At 41.3% G+C, this 25,528-nt stretch overlaps 1 protein-coding gene across 1 annotated transcript in view; it reads left to right on the forward strand.

The window, feature by feature from the left end:
- The first annotated feature begins 9,354 nt into the window (after positions 1-9,354).
- The window catches only part of PGM1 (phosphoglucomutase 1), a 68,039-nt gene continuing 51,865 nt past the window's right edge, over positions 9,355-25,528 (forward strand). Inside the window, exon 1 of the mRNA XM_012442504.3 lies at positions 9,355-9,681. Coding sequence (XP_012297927.1) covers positions 9,436-9,681 — 246 coding nt within the window. The 5' untranslated portion in view covers positions 9,355-9,435. The remainder of the gene's footprint in view (positions 9,682-25,528) is intronic.

Genomic DNA, 25,528 nt, shown 5'->3' on the forward strand with positions numbered 1-25,528 from the left:
GCTGGAGAGGCCTTAGCCAACATCGGGAAACTCCATTTCTACTAAAAATACAAAAATTAGCTGAGCATGGTGGCACGTGCCTGTAGTCCCAGCTACTCGGGAGGCTGAGGCAGGAGAATCGCTTGAACCTGGGAGGCGGAGGTTGCAGTGAGCTGAGATCGCGACACTGCACTCCAGCCTGGCAAGAGAGAGAGACTATGTCTCAGAAAAACAAAACAAAACAAACAAACAAAAAAACCAAATTTATTTTCTTACAGTTCTGGAGGCCAGAAGTTCAAAATCAGTATAACTCTGGGTCAAAATCAAGGAGACAACAGGGCTGTACTTCCTTGAAAAGTTTTAAAGGAGACTGCATTTCTTGTCTCATCCAGCTTTTGGTGGCTGCCAGCATTCCTTGGCTTGTGACTACATCACTCCAATCTGCCTCCTTGACCTTCTTCTCTTCTGCAGTCAAATCTAGCCCCCTTTCTCTGTCTTGTAAGGACACTTGTGATTGCATTTAGAGCCCTCTTGGATAATCCAGGATAATCTCCCCATTTCAAAATTCTTAATTGTATCTGCAAACTCATTTATGCCATATAAAATAACACTCACAGGTTCTGGGGATTAGGACATGTATAACTTTTAGGAGCCATTATTTAACCTACCACAGCATCTAACAAGGAATCGAGAATACTGATGAAATGAAAAAATGAAGACATTCATTATCTCTTGAAAAATGTCCTTCATAATCTGTATTTTTAAAAATCTTATCTTTTGCCATTTGAAATATTAATATTTGCATATCAAATATTCATATAAATTAATTCAGACTGATATCCTTTATAGAAGATTCCAAAAATGAATTCTAAGGAAAAAGTCCAATTTATCACATATATCAATCCTTTTCATATATAGCCTCATGAATAACCACTTGACACTGAAACATGAGTTCAGAAACTATTATTATTTTGGCACAGGAACAAACTTAGTTTCAGAATCACAGTTTCCAGATATCTACTAACTTTTATTCAAGTAAAAGTTTTAAACACCTGAATAACTTATGGATACAAATGGACATTGGTTTCATATTGCTTCCATATGTAGGAACTAGTGATTTCAGCAAATTACAAATAGATCAGACAAGAAGAACCTATGATTTAGACTTCACGAATGAACTAAAATGACATTTGCAATATTGTTCAGCATTAATTTGGGTTCATATGGAATCATCAATTAGTTATTTTCCAGCTACAAATAACTATACATTCTTATAGAAGATTATTTAGAACTGACTTACTCATTAGAGTTCTGTTAACTGAGAGACTAGTCTCTAGTTAGGGAGACATCCTCAATATTCCTCAATATGATTATTCCACCATCACTTGATACCACCAGACAGGAAGATAAGAGTACACAGATAACAGAGCTGTTTTGTTTTTAACAATAACATGATACGTGCTTTTCAAATAGGTGCCTGCAAAGGCTTTGTCTACAGGTTGCTAATGAATTACTTTTCAATATTCTTACTTTGATAATTGGTTTCTATATAAGCCATGTAACTAATAACTGTTAAATGTTAATGCCACTATATCACCCACTTCACCATCCAGTATTTTCATTACAAACTCCATACATCCCTTTTATTATAAATTTTACATATAATTTATGACTTTATAATTTATAACTTTATTATTTGTTGCAGTCATCAAAGATTGCTATCCCATAGTAAATACATTTCTTTAAATCATTACAATTGGAATGCAAATGATGATTCGTGAATGGTGAAGGCAAAGCTGTCTTTAATGAATACTGTATTTGGAAATGGGATTTGACCAAGCATCATTTATCTAGCCAGAATTTAACCCACCTCCCATTTATACACACTAGTATATGTAGGCAGATAAATAATTCAGTTTTTCCTTGACTGAGATAGAACCTAGCCAAATTCTAGGTAATTTGCTGTAGGAAGGCTTCTAAGTGGCATGTTAATAACTTGGAAGTCTTCTAAGTGGCATGTTAGTAACTCGCTCAAGAAGTGGATCTGGGCCAGTCACAGTGGCTGGCCAGGTGCAATGGCTCACACCTGTAATCCCAGCACTTTGGGAGGCCGAGGCGGGCAGATCATTTTAGGTTAGGAGTTCAAGACCAGCCTAGCCAACATGGCGAAAACCTGTCTCTACTAAAAATACAAAATTTAGCTGGGCATGGTGGTACATGCCTGTAGTCCCAGCTACTCGGGAGGCTGAGGCATGAGAATCACTTGAACCCGGGAGGCAGAGATTGCAGCGAGCCAAGATTGCACCGCTGCACTCCATCCTGGGCAACAGACCAAGACTCTGTCTCAAGAAAAGAAAAAAAGGAAGCAGATCTGCCTTGTCTTTGAATGTGACCTAACAGATTTGAACTCTGGTCTATGAAGGCTAGATGGCATAACGAAGAAAGACATACAACTCTTCCTCCTGCTGGGTGAATGTTTCTAAGTAAATTTTCTTTCAAAGGTAGAAGAGCCTAATTTTTTCATGCTTCCTTTAAATGCTGGAGTTTCTCAGAGTTCAGTATTGGGCTCTTTTTTTTTTGCTACTCCATATTCTTTTCCATAGGGGATCTTATCCACTCTCATGCCTTCAAATGCTATCTATATGCTAATGGATTATAAATTCATATAACTTGGTTGGGTCTCTTTTCTAAGCTCCAGACTTCCATATCTAATACCTTATTCTATACCTCCTCTTGGATGCATGACAGGAACATCAAATGTTACATGTCCAAAACAGAATTCATAGTCATGCCACAGTACCTTCAAACCCAGAGAGTCCCTGACTCAGGATGGCTCAATTTAAAATTTTTTCATTTCACAATGATGGGAAAACTATATGTGTTCAATAGGAACCATACTGTATCCATGTAACCATGTTTTTCACTTTCAGTATTCAATAAATTATATGAGATACTCAACACTATTATAAAATAGAATTTGTGTTAGATGATTTTGTCCCATAGACTAATGTTAAGTGTTCTGTGCACGTTGAACATAGGCTAGGCTAAACTATGATGTTCAGTAGATAGGTTAGATATATCAAGTGCACTTTCAATTGATGATATTTTCAATTTACAACGGGTTTACTGGGATGTAATGCCATCCTAAGTCAAGGAGCACTGTATTTCTTATAATATTCCCAATCCCAGGCTGCTAGGAGACATCACGTATTTTCAGTTAACCTATACATATCACCATGTACAACGTTCTACTTTCTGAAGATATCTTGAGTCTATTCATTTCAAGCCATCTCCCTGGTACCATCTACCAGTTTTCCACCTGCCTACTTGATTTCACTTCATCCACCATTTTCTTTTTACTCATTCACACAGTAGCCAGAGTGATCTGTTTAAAATGCTGTTATGTCAGTATTAACCATCACATAAAAGAAAAATAAAAAATAAATAAAAAGTAAAGAATTTTATGCTGTTATGATCACAATTTTCCTTTGATTAAAACCCTTTTGGGCCGGGTGTGGTGGCTCATGCCTGTAATCCCAGCACTTTGGGAGGCCAAGGCAGGCAGATCATGAGGTCAGGAAATCGAGACCATCCTCGCTAACACGGTGAAATCCCACTTCTACTAAAAATACAAAAAAATTAGCCGGGTGTGGTGGCAGGCGCCTGTAGTCCCAGCTACTTGAAAGGCTGAGGCAGGAGAATCACTTGAATCCGGGAGGCGGAAGTTGTAGTGAGCTGAGATCGCGCCACTGCACTCCAGCCTGGGCGACAGTGAGACTCTGTCTCAAAAAACAAAAACAAAAACAAAAACAAAAACCCTTTTGGCATGCTACAACAGAAATGACCCTTGAAGATATTATGCTAAGTGAAATAAGCAAGACACAGAGGATAAATATGATTGCACTTATATGAGAGTAATAAAATTCATAGAGACAAAGAATAGTGGTTTTCAGGGGAAGGAGGGAGGAGGGAATGGGGAGTGACGGTGCAATGGTTGCACAACAGTGAATCAATGTACTTAGTGCCACTGAACGTACACTTAAAATTCATTAAAATGGTAAATGTTATGTATGTTTTGCCACAATGGAAACAGAATGCTTTTGTTTGCTCATTGCTGTTATGATAAAGATTTCAACACCTGACACCCCCTGCAAGGCCCAATATGATCAGGCCTACCATTCCACCCCAAGGTTTTTATACTCCAATTACACTGACTGTCTTTTTTCAAGTTATTGATGACACTAAATTCCTTTGTACTTTAAACCTCCCTTAACGTTCTTTCTGGAATGAAATGCTCTTCCTCCTTTTTTCACCTGGCCAAGTACTATTACTCATTATTTTATCCCTCAGCTTATACATCACTTCCTCCAAGATACTGTCCCTGACTCCCTCCAGTGAGAAATCCTTGTATTTACAGTCTAACAGCACCTAAACTTCTTCATTGCACTTATCACAATTATGATTTCTTATTCAGTATCTGTCTTCTCCAACATATTGCAAGCTCTATGAGACCAGAGACCATTTTGTCTTCTTCATCAAACATCTTTCAAAGAGCTGGCATTTAGTACAAGTTCAAAACATATTTATAGAGTCAATGAATCAATACATAAATGAATGAATACCATCTAAATGGTAAAGAGTAATTCATTAATGAAATAATATGAGGGCCAGGCGTGGTGGCTCATGTTTGTAATCGCAGCATTTTGGGAGGCTGAGGCGGGTGGATCACTTGAGGTTAGGAGTTCCAGACCAGCCTGGCCAACATGGCGAAACCTCATCTCTACTAAAAATACAAAAATTAGCTGGGCATGGTGACATGTGCCTGTAATTCCAACTACTTGGGAGGCTGAGACATGAGAATTGCTTGAATCTGGGAGGTGGAGGTTGCAGTGAGGCAAGATCGTGCCATGGCACTCCAGCCTGGGTGATGGAGTGAGACTATCTCAAAAAAAAAGAAAGAAAAGAAAAGAAAGAAAGAAGGATTACCACTTAAAAGGCACTTCAAAGAAAAAAATGTAATATTTACTTATTATTTTAAAAATAATACAAATTCCCTAGAGAAAACCTGGAAAATACAGATAAAATATAAAGAAAATAAACATTACCCTATCTTGCAACCCAGCAGTAATCACTGTTACACATCTTGGTATATTTCCTTCCAGTCCTTTGTGTGTTTGTATGTGTGTGTATGTCCATATTTCTTGAAAAATCTCTCAAGTGGAATAATATGTGTACAATTTTGTTTCTTCTATTTATGTTGTACTATTTACTTATTCCATTATATAAGCAATTCTGATTTAAAATATCTTTTGATAAATCTTTGACCCACATCTTGGATTTTTATTAGAATTAATAAAAGTAGTTATACTATGTGAACATGAAAAAATATGAATTAGAAAACAGATAAAAGGAATACACACCTCACCATAATCTAACAATACAAGAATGATAACTTACTTTTTCTGTAACAACTTGTTTTCAAAACTTCATTCTGTTTAGGTGGCGGAGACTCAGATTTCTGAGAGCAGATATAAATCTCAGTTCACAGAGTTAGGTGATTAGGAAATAATTTTTTTTTTCAGAATTCATCTTTATTTCTATTTCATTTCACTGAGATAGCCCATCTCGGGCCATGATTAAGTACAGTTTGCTTATAGAGTGCCAAAGCATATGGGAAAAACATCTGGTCTTTGATAGCAAATGTCTATGCAGGCATACAATCATCCTGTTTTATTCTTGGTCACTGGTCCACAATGCCAGTAATTCTCTCATTTCTGTCTTTAAGGGCTCTTCAGGTCCAATAGCTTCTTTCCCAATCTCAGGGCTACCCACAGGGGAATAAGACTTATTCTGCTGCTTTTCACCCAAATACTAAAACTTGGAAATCTCTGCAAGTCAATTTATGAATGTAGGTAGAATGTGTGAATATAATGATACATTACTCCTATGAACATGTTACAAAGGGCGATTATCCAGGTACGTCTAATCTAAGCACTCAGCTCTCTAAAAAACAGTGTTTTCTTTGGCTGATGGCAGAAGAGTTAGAGAATTCAGTCATGAGGACTCAATGTAACAGAGTGGACTCTGACTGACAGCTAACAAAGAAATGGGGACCTCAGTCCTACAACTGCAAGGAAATAGATCTTGCCAGCAATCTGAATGAGCTGTGTTAAAATAAAATCAGATCAAACTTTAAAAATTTTTTGAAGTTCAGTGTGCATACAAAGAACAGTTTACAAACTGGGAGACATCTAACCAAAAGTGGCAAGAAGCCCAGCTCACAGCAATTACAGTACAGTTTGTAAACATGGAGAAGGAAGTATTTTGACCTTTGTTACATTCTTTTTAAGGCAAGCAGAGCTGTTAAGCTGATTTGTCTATAGCCAATTGGTTTAATTTCATTGAATCACCCCATCAAGGACATTTTGTGTTTTGTTTATATCTAGAGCAAGTGTTTCAGGGAAATAAGGATGACTTAAGTTTTGGCTACCTGACTACAGGTGGTTGGACTTAAAATATCTAAACTGGGGCCTCTATTTTTATTTATCTTAAACACTTGAAAGCAGATTCTTCCAGAGCCTCCAAATAAGAAGCCAGCTTGGCTCTTGACTTCAAATCAAGGTGTTCTTCCCAGAGCCTTGAGATAAGAATGCACCAAGCTTGGGTGGGTTCTGATCTTGAGGCTCTGGGAAGAATTCAATGAAATTAAACCAACTGGCTATAGACAAATCAGTTTAAACAGATATGCTTGCCTTAAAAAGAATGTAATGAAGGTCAAAATACTTTCTCCTTGACCTTTATAAGCTGTTATATATCCATGATTACCAAGAGGCAATTGAACCTGGCCAAACCTTCTGATTTATAGAATTGGGACTTCTGATCTATAGAATTGTGACATCATAAATGGGTGCTGTTTTCAGCTGTTGAGTTTGTGGTAATTTGTTATACAGCAAACCCAAAATGCTCCAAAATCCAAATTCAAAATGCTCCAAAATCCAAAACTTTTTGAGTGCCAACATGACACTCAAAGGAAGTGCTCGTTGGAGCATTTCAATGGGATTTTTGGATTTGGGATGCACAACCATTGTAATGCAAACATTCCAAAATCTGTAACAATCTAAAATCTGAAACATTTCTGGTACCAAACATTTCGGATAAGGGATACTCAATCTGTAATACAAGGGGATTGCATAAAGGCATGATTATCAGGAGGCAAGGAACACAGGGATCATGTTAGGTCTGTATAAGGGGCCACAGTAACCCTGCCCAGAGCAGCAGAACTGCCAGTTAACTCATAGAACCATGAACGATAATGAATGGGGGTTGTCTTAAGCTACTCAGATTTAGACTGGTTTGTTATGCAGTTAAAGCGGATTATTACAACTTTACAACTTCTGAGGTGACAGAAGTATAGATCAATTCCTCTTAAATGAAAAGTCCCATCATATTTTCAAAGACACTGAAGAATACAGAAAGGGCATGGGATCTGAATTTGAGCCCATGACTTCATAAGTTACCATTTATTGATGACTTAGCACTGTGGTAGCAGCTCTACATTCACTATCTAAATCATACAACTATAAGGTAGGTATTTTGAAGGCTCAGCGATTCTATACTATATTTTCATTTTGTTGAGTTAGATAACCTGGATTACATTAATCATTCAATCCTCAATTCTCTCTTCTATAAAATGGGCTTGATTATACTATTTAATTCACAAGATTACACTGCTCTGCAAACTGTGAACTCTTGTGCAAATATTAGAAATCATTACTATCAGTCCAGGGTTCAGTTTTCACATACTACTTGCCACTGAAACTCATCTATAGTGACTACCTCAATACACACTGTATCTACACAACATGTACTATATCAGCATGTATATCAACACTTAATTTCTGAGAGTCAGCACTCTTATGGGTCTGTTCACCTCCCTGCTTGATCAAGACATACCAATTAACCACTAAAAGAATGTAATTCACAGGTCAATGATAAGCTCTGGTTTTGGAATCAGGGAAAGGGAGCAATATATTTGAAGGCCTCTATGTTTCAGGCACCAGGTCAGATGATTTACTTCTATCAGCTGATTATGATTGGATTTGTTTGGACTGGGGCTGGAGCATGGATCATTTAGAAACCATCTCAAGTAATTCTACTGTGTATCCGTGACTGAGAATTTCTAACATACAAAACCCCATTAAATCTTGCAAAAATCCTCCAAGATAAGTTTCATGTTTATTTTAGAGTAAGGAAATGGATACCCATTGACATTAACTAACTTTCCCAAGAATCACACATCTTGCAAAGCCAAGTTTTTTGCCACTTCACTGAAATGACACGTTTCTTGGACAGAGGAGACAATCACTCTCGCCAAATTAAGGGAGATACTAAACCAAAAAGCAAGAAAGCCTAAGATTCTTACTTAATAATCAAATCCCCCTGGCTGACCTTGCTATCCTCTGTGAAACTTTTCCAGCTATATCAGGCCTTGTTTGTTGATTTCATCACTTTACTTCTACTGCGTGAATAACTGGCTAATTTTGATGGTATTCATACTTATCCTTACCATACATTTGTTCCTACATTTGTCAAGTCCTCTTTGTACATTAAAGTTGCCAACCTGGTGTCACAGCGGGCAAATCATGGGAAGAGCCCTGGTTTTGAAGCCAGACCCACCTAAATTGGCCTCCTGCATGTACTTAGCTGTGTGGCCATGACAAGGCATTTCATTTTTTGAATTTCAGTTTTGTAAGCATAAAAAGGGGAAAAATTAAACCATACTTTAGTAAGGTTTGGAAACACTACAGTAAGTCATAGCTATTTGTATACCCACCGTCACCAATGGTAGTCAAGTGTGCGGTGCAGCAGGAAACACACGGAAAGCAGTAAGTCACGACAGACCTTTGGAGTCAATTCCTTTACCGAACTCAAATGCCCTCATATTTAGGGAGAAATAGAAAGAATGAGTCACGAAATCGAGCTGGACCGGCACTTCTGTCCGTCCCAGCAGGTTTCCAGAAAGCTATTTACACACGAAGCGCTAGGCAAACCACTGGAAATCACTCTACTCTATACTTTTTTCCACTCTGCCTAACGTCCTTGCCCTATAACCAGGTTCCTACCCCAATCTCTGCCCCAACACTTAAGGGAGGAGTTGCGGGCCTCTTTTTATAGTGGATTGGATTCCGAAGCCAAGAGTAAATCAGTAAGGCTCCACCCATTTCACCGGAGGCCTAGTGATGGGCGCTCCCCTTTCCCCTCCCGCAGGACCTGCCAGGAGGTAGGCTGGCGCGGAGGGAGGGCCCAGTCCCCTGTCCCTTTAAGGAGGAGGGCCGAGCGCCGGCAGAGAGAGCGGCGTAGCTCCCACCCGCGACGCAGGGCAGCTGCAGGTCGGGCAGTGGCCGCCCCTCCGCCAGCCGAGAACGCCGCTCCGATACCCGGCAGCGAGTCGCCACCATGGTGAAGATCGTGACGGTGAAGACCCAGGCGTACCCGGACCAGAAGCCGGGCACCAGCGGACTGCGGAAGCGGGTGAAGGTGTTTCAGAGCAGCGCCAACTACGCGGAGAACTTCATCCAGAGTATCATCTCCACCGTGGAGCCGGCGCAGCGGCAGGAGGCCACGCTGGTGGTGGGCGGCGACGGCCGGTTCTACATGAAGGAGGCCATCCAGCTCATCGCCCGCATCGCCGCCGCCAACGGGGTAAGGGTTGCGCGCGCCCCGCGCCGCTGTGCGCCCTGGCGCGTGTGCGACGTGAGGCCCGCGGCGCCTTCCCTCGCTCGGGGCTGCCCGCTTCCGCGCGCGCGGCGGCCGGGTCCCCACCTCCCGCTCCTCCTCCTCCGCGCTCGCTCCTCTGGCCTGGAGGCCCGACGGAAGTCTCCGGGTAGGGGAAAGCGGCTACGGGCCCCGGCAGAACTGACCCCCTGACTCCCCGGGGGATGAGGAGGCGCGGAGCCGGGCTTGACTTTGCAAGGCCCGCCTGACCCTCCGCCTCCAGCCTCAGCCTTCCCTCTCCTCGTCCCCCGCCCCCTGCCCCTCCAGAGGCCTCTGACATTTGTCTTAACCTTGCCGCCTTGGAAGATACGGTTACGGCGCAGAGTGCTGTCCCCTTAAGCAGGAAAGGTTAGACGGCGGCCGCCTCGCCCAGAGCCCCCTCGCATCCCGCCCGGTCCCCTGCTATTCTCGGCTGGGACTGGCGCTTCCCGCTGGCTCGGAGCCCGACACTGTGAGGCTAGGGTGGCGAGAGGACCCATGACCCTGGGGCGTTAGGCCGGAGATCTGAGCAGGCGGGTGCCAAGCTTCTCTCCCCGCCCCCTAGTTTGCCTTGGTTCCGAACTCCTGTCCTTTGCTCGGCCTGCTTGCTGGGGCGCAGGCTTTTGGAAAATCTGGCCTTTGCCATGTGGTGCCCGGGATCTGTTCCACGGACGGGGCTGGAGCTGAATTTTCATTAGAATGGCAACAACATACCCAAAGGCGCGCTTGCGCAAGCAAGCAGTCGTGGCAGGCCAGGAAAATCACGCAACACCTTGGTCTGCCCCCAGCCAAGGAACGTTAACTGACTTGATTGGTCCTCTCGGTTAGGTGAAACTTTTGAAAAAGGTTTTTCAGTAAATCTGATATATGAAAATGTGGATTTGTACGATTGATAAGTTGGGCCTATTCACTCACTTTTATAAAACATTTCTAAGGCGTTCTGAGGACCAACTTTTCTTTCTATACTTTAAGTGAGATTTGACTTATGCCCAATTTTTCTGGAACGCATCCCCTGAAATTTTATGAAATTAAAATTTCACAAAAATGATATTTTTATTCATTTTAATAGTACTTTGTCTTATTTTATTGACATTGAGTACTATTTGTCAGGCACTATGGTAAGCACTTCATTTACTGGGTCTCATCCTCCTGCAGCCCTATAAGGTAGATACTATTATGGGTGTCTTCAAGTTGCCAGCGAGAACACTGAAGCTTAGGTAGGTTAAATAATTTGCAAAAACTATAATGGCAGTTCTGAGAGTCCAATACAGATAAGCTTCTGAGAATGAAGGGACCCTTGAACCCAAAGATTTGTTTTCCAGGCTCCAAACTCTAAACTGCGCCTAATCTACATCTGCCTCCCCGGGCCAAACATTTATAAGCATCAGTGAGGGAAGATTGCCTGGATTTGTTTACTTTGTGCTCCTGAATTTTCAGACAAGCACAAATTCTCATGAGAGAAGAACAAACAAACAATAGCTGTATCCCAGGAGATCCCTTCATCTTCCAGTTACCACCTGTGCTGAATTTGCATTTCATTCATTCAACAGATCATGAGCCTATACCATGTTCAGAGAAATGTGTGGACTACAAGGATGATTCAGGCATAAGGCTTGTCCTTAAGGAGCTTACAGCAGAGTGGGAATTTTAGGTGTCTAGCTCGAAATTTGTCCATTTGGAAATAGTCTGGGGTGGGAAAGAAATAATTAGTTAAGACTTAAAAAAAAAGTTCTTAAAACTTCACCACTCTTTAGCCATTGTCCTATTGCTCTTCTCTCTCTTAGCCAACCTTTGTAAAGCTTTCTGCATTCACTATTTCTTATTCTCACCTCCAGTTCACTCCCCATTTCACTGCAATCTGGCTTCTGCCCCCCCACTACTCCACTAGAATTGCTCTTGCCAAAGTTACTAGTGACTTGCCAGTTGCTAAATCCATGGAAGACACTTTAGGTCTTATCTTATTTGACCTTTCTGCTGCATTTGGCACTGCTGATTTTGCACTCTTGTAAAGTTCTTCCTCACTTGGCCTTGCTTGCTCTCCTGATTCTACTCACACTTTTTGGAAGTTCCTTCAAGGGCTGCACATTGACTGTTCGCTAGGTGTCTGTGCTCAGCTTGTTCTCTGATTTTGTTCACTCTCTCTACTTACCTGGGATTTAAATATGCTACTCTTCCACTTGTGGTATGATTCAGTCCAGATAGCATCTTCAGAAAGCTTTCTTGACACCTCATCCCCAACACTCTTCTTTACCTATTAAGTGCTCCTTTCCCATAGATACTTCCAGAATAGATATATTAAATTCTAGTGAAATTATCCGTTTACATGTCACAGCCTCCCACTAGAGAGTAAGCTTCTTTAAGATAGTTCAGTGTTTTACCTATATCTGCAATGCTTAGGACTATGTAGTATTCAATGAATCCTTGTTCATTTGCTCTGAACTGTGAGTCACTTTTGTATTCTCGCACTTGATTTAAAGCCAGCATATAGTTGGTGACCAATAAATTTATTCACATCAAACATTTATTATGTGCTTGCTTTGTATCAGACATTGTACTTGAGGTACAAAATATTTTTGCCCTTGGGAAAGACATAGTCTGGGAGGGATGGTAGACAGGAGTAAGCAGGCAGCACAGTGTGTCAGGTGTTGTGATGGAGGGGTGTGTCAGGTGTTTTTAACGTGAAGAGCTGTACTTGGGAGAGGAAGATGAAGGGTAGAAGGCTCCATAGAGGGGTGGTAGCTGAATTGAGTCTTAAAGAATGAGTTGGAGTTCCCTAAAGTGGGTTTGTGAGGTAGGAGGAATTCTCGGTAGAATCAATGCAAATTGAGGGAGTTGGAGACTGTTCACTTGAGCAAGTTATTTAATTTCTAATCCTTTTTTGTTTCATCTGCAAAGATTGGGAAAGATAATACATACCCGAGAGCCTGTTGTAAGGATTAGATGAAACAACATATTTACAACATATTTACAGCCCTTTCTCACTTGGAAACTATTTGAATGACAGGTGTGTTATCAACGTTTTGCTGGTATTAGGACACTATTCCAGCCTGATGCAGATATTAGCTACCCAGATGGTCTCCCACCTTCTTCTAATCCTCAGCAGCCCCAACCAATATAGAGGAGTTCTTTGTTAGTCAGAACCCAACTGAGTACAAATGACAAAAACCTTACTTGGATTAGTCCAAGTGAAAAAGAAATTTATTGGCCCATGTTACTGAAAAGTCCAAGAGAATTCCAATGAATTCCTTAGTTGAAACTATTCCTGGTCTCTAAAAATCACTTCTGGGTCTAATGATCTGCAAATGACCAGTATTAGAAATTGAGGAGAGTTTAAACTCACAAGTAAATGAATGTGTGCATATTTCGAAGGATGACTTATCACCACCATCCTAAGCAAAATAAAATAAACGCCTTCATGGGAACTTATGAGTAAGCATGATATTTGTTGTTGTTGTTGTCAAGCCACAGGGATTCTTTTGTCACAGACTCCTTTGCTACTCAGTTGTGGAAGCTATGGAGCCCCTTCTCAGAATATATCTTTTTTAAACTTTGAGAGATGGTCTTACTCTGTCGCCCAAACTGGAGCACAGTGGTGCAATCACGGCCTCAATCTCCTCAGGTTCAGTTGATTATCCCACCTCAGCCTCCCAAGTAGCTGGAGTCTACAAGTGGCTAATTGTTTTGTATTTTTTGTAGAGATGGGGGTTCAGCAAATTGCCCAGGCTGTTCTCGAACTCCTGAGCTCAAGCGATCTGCCTGCCTTGGCCTTACCTCCCAAAGTCTTTGTTCCCTGGCAGAGTAATTTTATTTTTAAGTGAATAAAACAAAGTACAAAGCATTACAAAGGAAGTGAAAATTATATTAAAGTATAATCAAAATATTTAAAAAACAGATTTTTGATATAGCAAGATACATGCGTTTACTGACAGCAAGATTCGTGGAGGGTCTAACACTGCCTTACTTCAGAGTGGTGGTGAATACGAATGATGTTTTGAGACATCTGCAATCTCAGTATTTTGAGATAGCTATAATAGGATATGAAAATATCTATAATTTTTATTGATAAATTCCTAGGTAGTAGTACTAATAGTAGCAGTAGTAGTAATAATACTGTGGTTTGTTTCCTACATTTATAGTAAAAGGAAATGCTAAATTTCAGTTAGATGTTAGTGAAAATAAAGATTGTTTTGTTTATTTTGTCATTCGTATTCATGGACCCCATTGAATTCTATCCAAGGACCTTTTGAGGTAGGGGCAGAGGGTGTAAGCATCCCAAGTTAATAACCCCCACACTAAACAAATGATCCTTTTTTAGTGTCAAGTGATGCCTGCACCAAAATGGATCTCAAACACATGACTCAGAGGCTAGGGGTCTCATGTTCTCAGAGCAAACCAGTGGGACTTTGCAAACTTTGCCTGATAGTGGAGGAACTCCAGTCTTTCCCGCTTGAAGTGAACCACGTTTTTCTGAACTTTCATGAGGTCCAACTGCAAACACTGCTGAAAGAACATGTTTCTGGTTATAGTAGTTCAGATTTCCTGAGAAGGAAAGGAAAAAATACTGAGCAGGAGGGAAGGTTTGGGGACTCAGGTAGTTGGTGTTAGATGGAGGCACCTTGCTACCTTTACTTTAAACCTGATATCCTTGGAACAGGGATGACTTGGCAGAGAAACATCTTCAAGTCACTTTTTAATATGCTGTAACCCCTATGTTTGTTTGTTTGTTTTTAAAACAAAAAAAACAGTTTTTAAATTATGGTGGGGCCGGGCATGGTGGTTCATGCCTGTAATCCCAGCACTTTGGGAGGCCAAGGCAGGTGGGTCACTTGAGCCCAGGAATTTGAAACCAGCCTGGACAACATGGTGAAACCTCTTCTCTACAAAAAATACAAAAATTTAGCCTGGTGTGGTAGCAGGCGCCTGTGGTCCCAGCTACTTGAGAGACTGAGGGAGGAGGATCACATTCAGCCTGTGAGGTCAAGGCTGCAATGAGCTGTGATTGCACCACTGCCCTCCAGTCTGGGAGACAGCAAGACCCTGTCTCAAAAATAAATAAATGAATTTTGGTTGGCTTTTGAACAATTGTTCTCCCCTTGTTTACACTTTCTGATTTTGAATCAGCACTAAATGCCAGGATGGATAAGCTATGGTCCTTTCCATCCAGGAGCATAGAATCTTATGGGGGAGATAAGACAGAAGAAACACATAGATATACAAAGAACAGAATTAGAAAAAGTGCTGAGTTCAGAGAGAGAGAGAACATTTCAAATTGGGAAAGAAGAGGTGCCTATACCTAACACCAATTATGTCTTGAAGAGCAGATAGTGTGTGATAGAAGATGGGGCTGTCTTTCAGGAGGGAGACCTGCAGAGAGAGGTGAGGAAGAGGGATTATGCCGGACTCTTTTTTAGAGCCAGGCATTTACTCACTAAACAATCTTTGTTACATAAAATATTGAAATCAACTTGCTTGGGAGTTTCTCTTTCTTGGCTTCAAGAAAAATATCTTGCTCTAGCTGAAAAATCTTTTTCCTTTCTTTCTTTTTTAATGAAATTTAAACTCTTGAAATTTTGTAGAATAAAAAGAAAAGCATTCTCACTTTTTGAAATAAAGGGTTTTTTGTTTTGTTTTTGTAAACAAGATAACATAGGGAAGAGTGCTCTACTGTCTTGGAAAGAGTGACTCATTCATTAAGTATTTATTGAGCACCTACAAGGTTCGGGGTACTAGGTATACAACAGTGAATTGAGCAGAGTTTCTGCTCCACAGAGCTGTGGGGTTCTAGTTGAGGGTGACAGATGATAAACACGTGTCAAATGAGGATAAATTCTCTGAAGAAAAATAAAACCCTCTAAAGGGGGACAGCATTAGAGGATGGGCTGCTCTTTTTAATGTAGCAATTGGGAAGCCCTCTCCAATAAACCTCATGAGAGCAGAGACCTGAATTAAGTGAAGTAGTGAGCCATGCAGATATCCATGAAAAGACTTCCAGACAGGAAGAGTTAGATGGAAAGGATAAACACATATAATCATTTAATGTTGTGAAATTATGCCCCAGGTAAATAAATGTAGCATACATTTTATTGTACGAAGGGTCCCAATATACTATGACAATTTACATGTGGAGTATAAGTATTATTATATTATAAATTTATCTTGGGATAATAAGAGGTATTACCAGCATTGATCAAATATTTAACAATAATTTTTTTCTCTCTTGGACTCTAGGGTGGGGAAAACTTTTCATCTGCCCTCCTAGGTTATATATTGGGGGCTTGCAAATTAAACGCAAAAGACAAATTAGCAACGAAAAGACATTTGTGGGAGTTTATAGAAAAATGTGACAGGAGGCAGTTAGACTTGGGGGCCTATATATCATCTCAGTAGGGGAAGGGGGAGGCGGAGAAGAGCATTCGCTGGAAACCATGACTTTAGGAAAGATAAATCGGCCCTTAAGAGAATAGGTGGAATATGTGGTAGTTTTACGCCAGTGTCTATTTAGTTATGGTAATAAGAGTCGATCTTCCCTGGTTGCGAAAATTCAGAGTTCCTTTGGGGCACGCTGCTTTTAAGACAGATGAAGGAGTTTAGTAAAAAGTCTATTTTTAAATGACTGCTGTTCAAAATAATTTTTATGTCACAGTGGTATAGTCTGGACCTCTTCAGACTTTAGAAGAGCTTTCAGGAGAATGATTTGAGTGAGCTACACTTCTAAGAAAGTAAAGAGGAAAGTTTGAACTGATCCCTTTATTCTCCTCCAAGTTCCCTTGAGGCCCACACAGACTGTAGCCAGTCATTCTGTTGACTTCGAAGCTGTGTTCACAGTTGGGATCCACCTTTGAAAAATGGCTCCTGAGTATGTTAAGTAAGTAATTGATGGCCACCTGAGGGCATCAGTTGGGAGGACTGTGGAGAAGACTTTTCTCCCCTGGGGTCCTCAAAGGGGAAAGAAATCACAGAGGGGCAGCATAGGGAGTTGTTTGGAAAGGGTGAGAAGGCTGTGCCTAGTGTTGGGATATGCGGATGGATATAAGCTGGGTTTTGTTTTGTTTTGTTTTTTAAACTTCAGCTGTTGGAAGTCCTCCTTTCCATAGCTTCTCCAAATCACCACTGAGCTGAGTCCTCAAGGCGTAAAGACAGCCTTGAATTAACACAATGGGGAATGACAATTAAGTCATGCCAATAAAGGTTAAATCATGAATCAGAAACACTTGGAAAATTATGTTTATATTGGAGAGATTTTCTTTTTCTTCTCCATGAGTACCCCAAAGTGTTTTTGAAGGATGAACTGCAATAGGTGGTAGGACAGAAATATTTGGTTGACTTGTCCAGATGCTAATGGTGTTGGAACAGGCACTCCAGTCTTCTGATATTTCATCTGGTTGGTCTTTTCCATAAATAAATATATCCCAGAGCAAGTGGTTCTGGGGATTGTTATAATATCCTAGTTAATAGCATGGAGAAACCAGCTTGGACAATGTTAAGTAGGACTTTTAGAGCTTTAATATATAAGTCTTGTGAGTTTATAAAAGGACCCCAAACAGAACAATTTTGGGAAATAACGATCTATACCATGCTAGGTTGATATGACCATCTATACTATACAAGAACCTTCCCAGATTTAAGTTTAGTTTCTTCTTTTTAAACTGCCATTAAGGACATGCAGGGAAGGTGAAATTTTGTTTTCCTATCCATATATACCACATGGCTTATTTTGGCAACTAATATATGAATTTGTTCTTGGCTGCTTTGAGTGTGACTGATTCAGCCTAGTAAGTATTTTCTTCCCAGGTCACCACATGTAGGGTTATAGGGTAAGTGACAAAAGTCCTTCTGACCAAATATTAGTCCCCTATATTGTACTCCAATATGCTCAGAGCATCTGTGTTGCTCAAGAGTGAATTGAAATGGCTACTATATGGTGCGAGTCCAGAGGGCTTAATCGGCATGGTGTCATAGCCATCTAGGGGCTAAACTGACAAGCGTGAAGATTGTAAACTGGCAGGGAGCTCAAAATGAGCTCATTGGTGAAACTTTATGATGGTCTCCTAGGATGCAGCAGAGAAAAATACAGGCCCATTCCTCACGTGCTTGGGTCTTAAAGTGAAGGTTTATGTTGGAAGCCAGAGACCTGCCACACGGTACTGTTAGCACTGCGATGGAGGTGGGCAAGGCAGGCTAGGAAAGCACAGAGGAGGCGCGCCTGGTTCCAGTAGAGGGAGTGCAGAAGTGATAACTAAAGCCAGACCTGAAGGTCAAGAGCAGAGAGGAATGTTCCAGGCAGAACCAGAAGTGAGACAATTTGGCATATTGAAGAGAAGGCTCCTCTCACTGCCGCCCAGCTCCATACTTTTGTTCCAGACTCTACAAGGAGCAACTGCACTAAAAATATACCACGTTTTATATTTTACAAGATACTGCCACATGCATGGTCTTATTTCCTGTCTACAACAACTTTTCAGGTGTCCCAGGTCACAAAGTCAGGAAAAGAGCCTGGGACCTGCCCCCACTCTTCCTAGAATGTAAGAGATGTTAGGCTGTGTTCCAAATACCAGGTTCCCACTGAGAGTGGCTGAGGATAATGCCAATTTGGGCAAAGTTTTAAGCAGGAAATGAACATGTGGAGTGGGGTGGTATGTGTTTCTTGCTATGTAAGTCGAAGCTACTTTTCTCACTACTGGCTTGAGTTAAAACCAGTTTCTGAAATCACAGTGTAAAAGAAGAGGCAAAATCCACCTCAAGGCACATTGGTTTTTCTTTTTTAAATGTTCCACAAAAAAAAAAACAAAAAACTGACTCAGTAGAACAGAATCCTAAGACCAAATGGCCTCCCAGGATCCATGGGGGCAAGCCATTAACTATCATCTAGTTAATACAGGAAATTGCAATTTACAGTGGGAAGGGTCCTAGAGTTCGAGTGGAAGATGAAACTTTAGTCAGAGTCATCCTTAAAGTCCCATAGGAAAGTACCACATTGGAGAACAACATGTAATACAACAGGTGTGTCTTTAGATAGCAGAAGGACACTCAAGTTGCTCATACTTTGAGAAGCACAAGGGGACTAAGACTGAGCAAAGGCATGTGGTCCCTGGGTGAAATGGTGCCAGAATGGCCCATGCAGTTTAAATCTCACTCTTTTCTTCTTTGTCCCCCTGGAAGTTCTATTTACAATAGTTAAATTTGTACAAGATAAATACTTGTACAATGTGACTACACTGCACCTTCCTGTTGCTACTCAGAGTTGCACATATGAGAATCATCTCAGTCATGCTTCAACACATGTAACTTGGAGCATTTATGCCCTCTGCCTTTCTACCTGGCTTATATTTGAAATCTCTGTTAGATTTCCCTGTCAAGGCTTGGTCTTACCTCTATAGATCAATTTGGACCACTCTGAAAGAATATAGTTTGAGGTGCCTTCCAAAGCGAATTCAATGTACACCACATAGCCTGTAAGTAATTTGTGCAATTTTATAGGTTCAATCAACTGTTGTAACAGAGACTCAAAACAGCAGTGGATTAAACAATATGTTTTTCTCTCTTGTGGCATATTCTAGTGTCAACAGGCCAAGACAAGCATGTTGGGACCCAGCATCTTCAGTCCTGTTGCTCTGCCGTCTGAAGGTGTTGCCCTTGCCTATCTGGTTGCAGATGGCTCCCACCACCACATCCATGTTTCAGCTAGTGGGCACAGGGGAAAGATGGGGCAAAGTGCCTTTCCCCTTTAAAATGTGGAAATTGCATACCTGACTGCTGCTCACAATCCATTGGTTAGATCTATCATGCAGGCCATGTTTACTTGCAAGAAGGGCTGAAAATGTAGACTCTATATTGAGAGGCATATGGCCCACCGAAAATGAGTGGTTCTGTTACCTTAAGAAAGGGAAGGAAAACTAGAAATCTGTGCTAAGGTCTACTTCTTTGGCCATGAAGACAGCCATGCCCGTTGTTCTTCCTGCCCATGAAACACAGCACTCCTTCCCAATGGAGGCACCCCAAATTCCTTCCAGTTACCTAGTCAGTACTCGGTGTTTATGAGCTTTGGGGGTTGCATAGTTCTCTCCATCAAGCCCATGTGGGGCTCCTTGTGTAAATAAAGACAAATGATCAGGCCCTCCATCCCCACTACATAACTATGAAACTATATATAACTATATATAGGGAGGGAGTTACATAACTCTCGTGTGTGTGTGTGTGTGTGTGTGTGTGTGTGTGTGTGTGTAAAGAGAGGAGGTATAGTTGTATATTTACATATGTAGAGCAGTCACTAGCCATAGTAGTGTTCACATTGTCGCGTGGTGCTGACTGGGAATGTACACTCCTGTCCCGGCAGTGGAGCAGGTCCAAAGGGAACCCCGGTTCTACCCTCAGGGAGGAACTCTCTATCCACCTGCTCATGTAGCAGTGGACATTGAAGAGTAGGCCCTAAAAGCCCTTTTGGGGCTGTACAACTTAAGTAACCTGCTTCCTGCTGATGAACATTGGAGGATAAGAGGCAGGGTGGCTTTTGCAGGCCAGGCTCGTGGCTTTTTCACTGTACAGTACCTTCACAAATTTAGTAGCCTTCTGGCCTATTCTGATCAGTCCCATGTGCTGGTAACCACAGTGAAAGTTCTCATCTAGATAGTTTTGAAACCTAAAAACTTTGACTTGTATTTATTGGATGCTCTGTCCCTCCCCTGATTTCTCCATTACTGACAGCTGTTTTGAGACAGTAGGAAAAGATAGGCTAGTATGAAGGCAGGATCCTTAATGTGATTTAGGTGGTGGGCTAGTTCCCATTGTCTTACAGAGAATCCTGGGGAATATCTTATTTATTATTTTTATTTTTTTGAGACAGGGTCTCACTCTGTCATCCAGGTGAGTGCAGGCTCACTGCAGCCTCGAATTCTCAGGCTCAAGCGATTCTCCCATCTTAGCCTCAGCCTGGGACTATAGGCACACACCTGGCTAATTTTTTGTATTTTTGTAGAGATGAGGTTTTGTTGTGTTGCCCAGGCTGGTCTCTAACTTCTGAGCTCAAGAGATCCACCCACCTCAGTTTCCTAAAATGTCAAGATTACAGGTGTGAGCCATTGCACCTGGCCCTGGGAAAGATTTTTAGACACAGCCTTCTCTGCTAAGCCTGCTGCTTACTGTATAGCTGATTTTACTTGGTTGTACAAATAGTTGTCATCACAACTCTGTAGTGCCACAAATTCCTGGACTTGGGCAGCATTGTTTGCAGGCCACAGTAAAAAAAACTTCCCTTAGCAGAGCCCAACCTGCCTTTATTTCTGCCTGCAGAATGGCCAGCCCTTCCCCGAGCTCCTGTCTTTATTGTAGCAAGAGGTAATCGACAAGCACTCATGTTCTGAATTCTCCCAGCCATTTGCCTCGAGCTACAAATTTGGTTGGCCAGTGGTCTGCCTTCCATGCCATCAGAAGCAACAAATTTTGCCATAAAAAGCACGCTGATGCCACATGTTTTAGATTCTGTTTTGGTACAGAATACCAACTTTTCTGTTAAAATGTAGTTTTGGCTGCTGTTAGCAGAGTTCCCAAATAAAGTACTTAAAAGTTGTTAGTAATGGAACCCGTCCTTTCGCAGACTCGGTGTGGGCAGTCCAGGGCTGGTGTGTGACTCCATTGTATAGAGGGACCCATGTCCCTATTCTTGTGTTGCGCAGCCTTCCCTGGAGTGTTGCTCTTATTTAGGTCCGGGATGGCTGGCCACCACCTCACCTTCATGGCAGCCAACATGCCAGCAGGGGGAGAAAGATGGAGGAAGGGACACCTTTCTCAGAGATTGAACATATCTATTGCACTCATGTCTCATTAGTCAAAACTTAGCTAAGGCTACATCTAGCAGCAAGGGAGGCTGGGAAATATCAGTCTTATTCTGGGTGTCAACTGTCAAGCTAAACATCGGGGATTTGACAAACTAAATGAAATGGAGAATTGATGTTGGGGAGCAACCAACAGTTTATACTATCCTAATCACTCCTTCCAAATTTGGTGAAAATCACTGTCATTTTCAGGTGGCAGAGTTACAGAGAGAAGAGAGAACTTAATTTTATATGGGTAACTAGATTTTTGGAGAAGACCTTGGCTGTCAGTTATTCCAACTCCACTTTAGAAATGAATCAAGGCACCAACATTGCCATTGTGGAAGAATCTTAAACTACTTTATTGAGATACAATTCATGTACCATATAATTTACCCATTTAAAATGAATCATTCAGTATTTTTTATTGAATATAGTATATTCACAGAACTTTACAACCATCACCACAATCTAACTTTAGGATATTTTCATGATCCTAAAAGAAACCCTTTACATTAGCAGCCAATCTCCCTGGCTTCTCTACCCCTTCAGCCTTAAGCAGCCATTAGTCTACTTTAGATCTCTATGTTTGTGTGGGTAGATTTTACATGGACCAAATGTCCAGTTTGATTGCCATACAGGGGAAGTTACATTTACCAAGTGAAACCACAAGAGCATGAGAAACAAAGTGAGGGCTGTGTCAGGAGCAGTAGAATTAGTATCCCATGCTTCTGTGCGCCTTGTCCTGAGCATTGGAGAGTTAAAGATATCCTCACTCGCAAGCAGCCTCCAGTTGAATGGGGAAGGTTGACACATACAAAACCAGACAGTCACCATTAGATATTGTAAAAGCTAACACAAAAGGAAAAAGGAATGGCCGTGGGAGCTCAGGACCAGCCTGGGATGGGCGAGTGTGCCTGGGATGGGTGGTGTGCCCGGCGAAGGCGTTTTGCAGGAGATTAGTGTGTCATTCTCGGCAGACTCTCTGTCCATAGCAGATCAGGCTGTCAAAAAAAGGAGGCAACATTTCTCCAGGAGAATAGCTTCTTCATTTTCATGAGGGTAAGCAATCAGATTTCTTTTTTTTTTAATAAACGTATTTGAACTTATATATCCAAATTAGTATCGTACCCTGTCCAATCGCCACTCTGGGAACCATGCGCTCACTCCAGTGGTGCGTCTAGTGCTCAAAGCATTTTGAAACTCCTCTATGGGAATTATCTTTCAGCCAGTCGGTTTATGGGTCACCTAGGAAAACCAGTCACATTATTTTATAGTCATGCCTCATTTTTCACCTAAAACGATGTAACAAGATTTGATCACCCACTTTATTCATTAGACATGGCTCCAGCCAATTTTTGTCTTTTTCCAAAGTTCAAATCTATTCTCAAAGGATGAAATTTGTTATGACTGAGGGCTTTCAAAGGAAGTGTCACAGACAGTAAAGACAGCTCCTTGCTAAAAGAGTTAGAGGGGTGTCAGCATTGTTTGAATAAATACGTTGTTTCCCAAGGTGATTGTTTTGAAGGAGATATTGCTAATTGAGATGAATGTACTCTGGCATAACGGTTTAAAGAGAGTTACTATATTTTATACTGTTCAAGCATATTGACCTGTAGAGAGAAGTTTAGGAGACAGCTCTTGCCGAGGGAGAGTCTGGCATTCTGCTTTCTGCAGCCTACCACAGTGGCCTGGGGATACAGTTCTCTTCCATTCTGGTAAACATGCAAACCTGCTTTGGTGAGGCATTTAGGAGCCTACAAAATGGGAAGGTTTGCTAAAATACAAACAGACAAAATGGCCAAAGACCCCGCCCTGACTGAGGAAGAGCGTCCTATCCTATCAGCTCTAAACCACAGAACTTGAAACCCAAATGCTAAGCTAGTGCCCACCTCAACTTTGTGAAATTGTCCCCTGACTTCAGATGCCAGAAAATGGATCTGGGATGGCATAACTGGATGGGGACAGGGAAAGGCCTTTTGATTTAGCGATACAACTATTAGGTTATACCACCTCCTCGGGAACTTTGAAAAATGCATTCTGTGGAACAAGACGAAGCGCATTTTAAAGGAAGATTTTGAAATGAACCAAAAGAGAAATAAGTGTCGAAAACTCGGATGGAATCAGGGATAAGATTGGCACCTATCAGGAAAGCCCAGCTTCCTCTCTGGGCTGGGCCACACTGTTCACTCCAGCCTCTTTGTGGTCAAATCCATGAGAAAAACACTTACCCCACAGTTCACCATAGACAAGCTCCTCCATATGTAGATGTGGTATTCAAAAGAGTAATCATACATAATATCTCCCTTGAAAGATTCCTGTGAGGATGAAATAAAATCTGTGAAGCATTTACTGTAGGGCCTGACATTGTAAGTGGTTAGTAAAGAGGAGATTCTGATGATTCTAATGATTATCATGATTATTCCAAATACTGAGACCATTGGAGGGCAGAGGAAGGGGACAAGAAGATGGGCCTGGGGAGGGTCTTCGTGCCTCCTACCACCCTCACTGTTTGGCTGTCCTATCCTGCCTCTGTCCACATGTTATCCCTTGGAATTTATCTGTCAGGTAGAGGTTCACGGTTGCTGTAAATGTCAGCCACAGGCCCATTGATCTGAGACCTTCACCTGGTTTGAGTCACGAGCCAGCAGTGGCTAGCTAAGGATGGGTATTTCAGGATGGATCTGTGGAATGGTTATGGGCCTAGGTCAATGTCGTGCTGCAGATGGGAAGCTGCAAGAAATGTATGCTGGCATTTCTGTAAACCTCCCAGGACGTGTGGATGTGTTCATTTGACAAGCATCGATGAACACTCTGTGTGTGCCAGGCACTGTGCAGAGTGGTTGGGGGTACAGGATGAGTAAGACAAAGTCCTTGAGCTTAGGGTGCTCATGCTGGTAGAGGAGGCAGGCACTCCATGGATAATCACAGCAACATGGTATGAACGCTAGAACAGACAGTCCTTGACTTACCATGGAATGATGAATTACAATTGCCCAACTTTACGATGGTATAAAAGTGATATACATTCAGTAGAAACTATACTTTGGATTTTGAATTTTGATCTTTTCCCAGGCTAGCAAAATGTATGATACTCTAGGAGCGAGCTGCATTCCCAGTCCACTATGCAGTCATGAGGGTAAATGACCAATAATGTACAATACAGGGCACTGTATTTAATAAATTGCATGAGATCTTCCAACATTTTATTATAAAATAGGCTTTGTGTCCAATGATTTTTCCTAACTGTAGGCTAAGGTAAGTATTGTGGGCACATTTAAGGTAGGCTAGGCTAGGCCATGATGTTTGGTAGGTTAGGTGGATCAAATGCATTTTTGACCGATGATATTTCAACTTACAATGGGTTATGCCAAATGGAAGTCAGGCCACTTGGTGGCTACCTAATTTTATCACATAACTTCAGTTCATAGTAGTGGGTTGCAAGTGAAGACTTTGAGACTTTGGTTCAAATCTCAGTTTCATAATTAACTGTACAATATCACATATTCTGCTTATCTAAAACTATTTTCTCACTAGTAAAGTGGGATTAATTCCAGTATCTACTATATCAGAAAATTTTATGAGGATTGAATGAAATAATGCACATACAAAGGTTTTGTGAGCTCCAAGGTGCAACCTAAGTATGAATTATTTGGTTGTTTTTGAAACTCCACTATTGCTTCAGGAAAGTCACCCCACTGGACTAATTTAAGCCTCCTGCCAAAAACAAATCTCTACACACAGTTTTGTCTCGCTCTCTCAAAGTCCAAAACTCAGATGTGTTAAAGAGTAATAAAAAAATCGTTACGGGCATTATGCCATTTTGAGAATCTTAGTGGCATATCAAAATTACATCTTTTATGTTAAACTTTATGTTAAAAGTATATATAATTTTGATGTGAGATCTGAGTTTGATTCCTGGATGTGCTAGTTATTAGCTGTTTAATCTTGGGCAAATTGCTTGAACTCCTTCTTTACTTATTGTGAAA

The sequence above is a fragment of the Aotus nancymaae genome, unplaced genomic scaffold (genome assembly GCF_030222135.1).
Source record: "Aotus nancymaae isolate 86718 unplaced genomic scaffold, 86718_ANA_hifiasm-v0.15.2.pri h1tg000007l, whole genome shotgun sequence".
Taxonomy (NCBI): Eukaryota; Metazoa; Chordata; class Mammalia; order Primates; family Aotidae; genus Aotus; species Aotus nancymaae.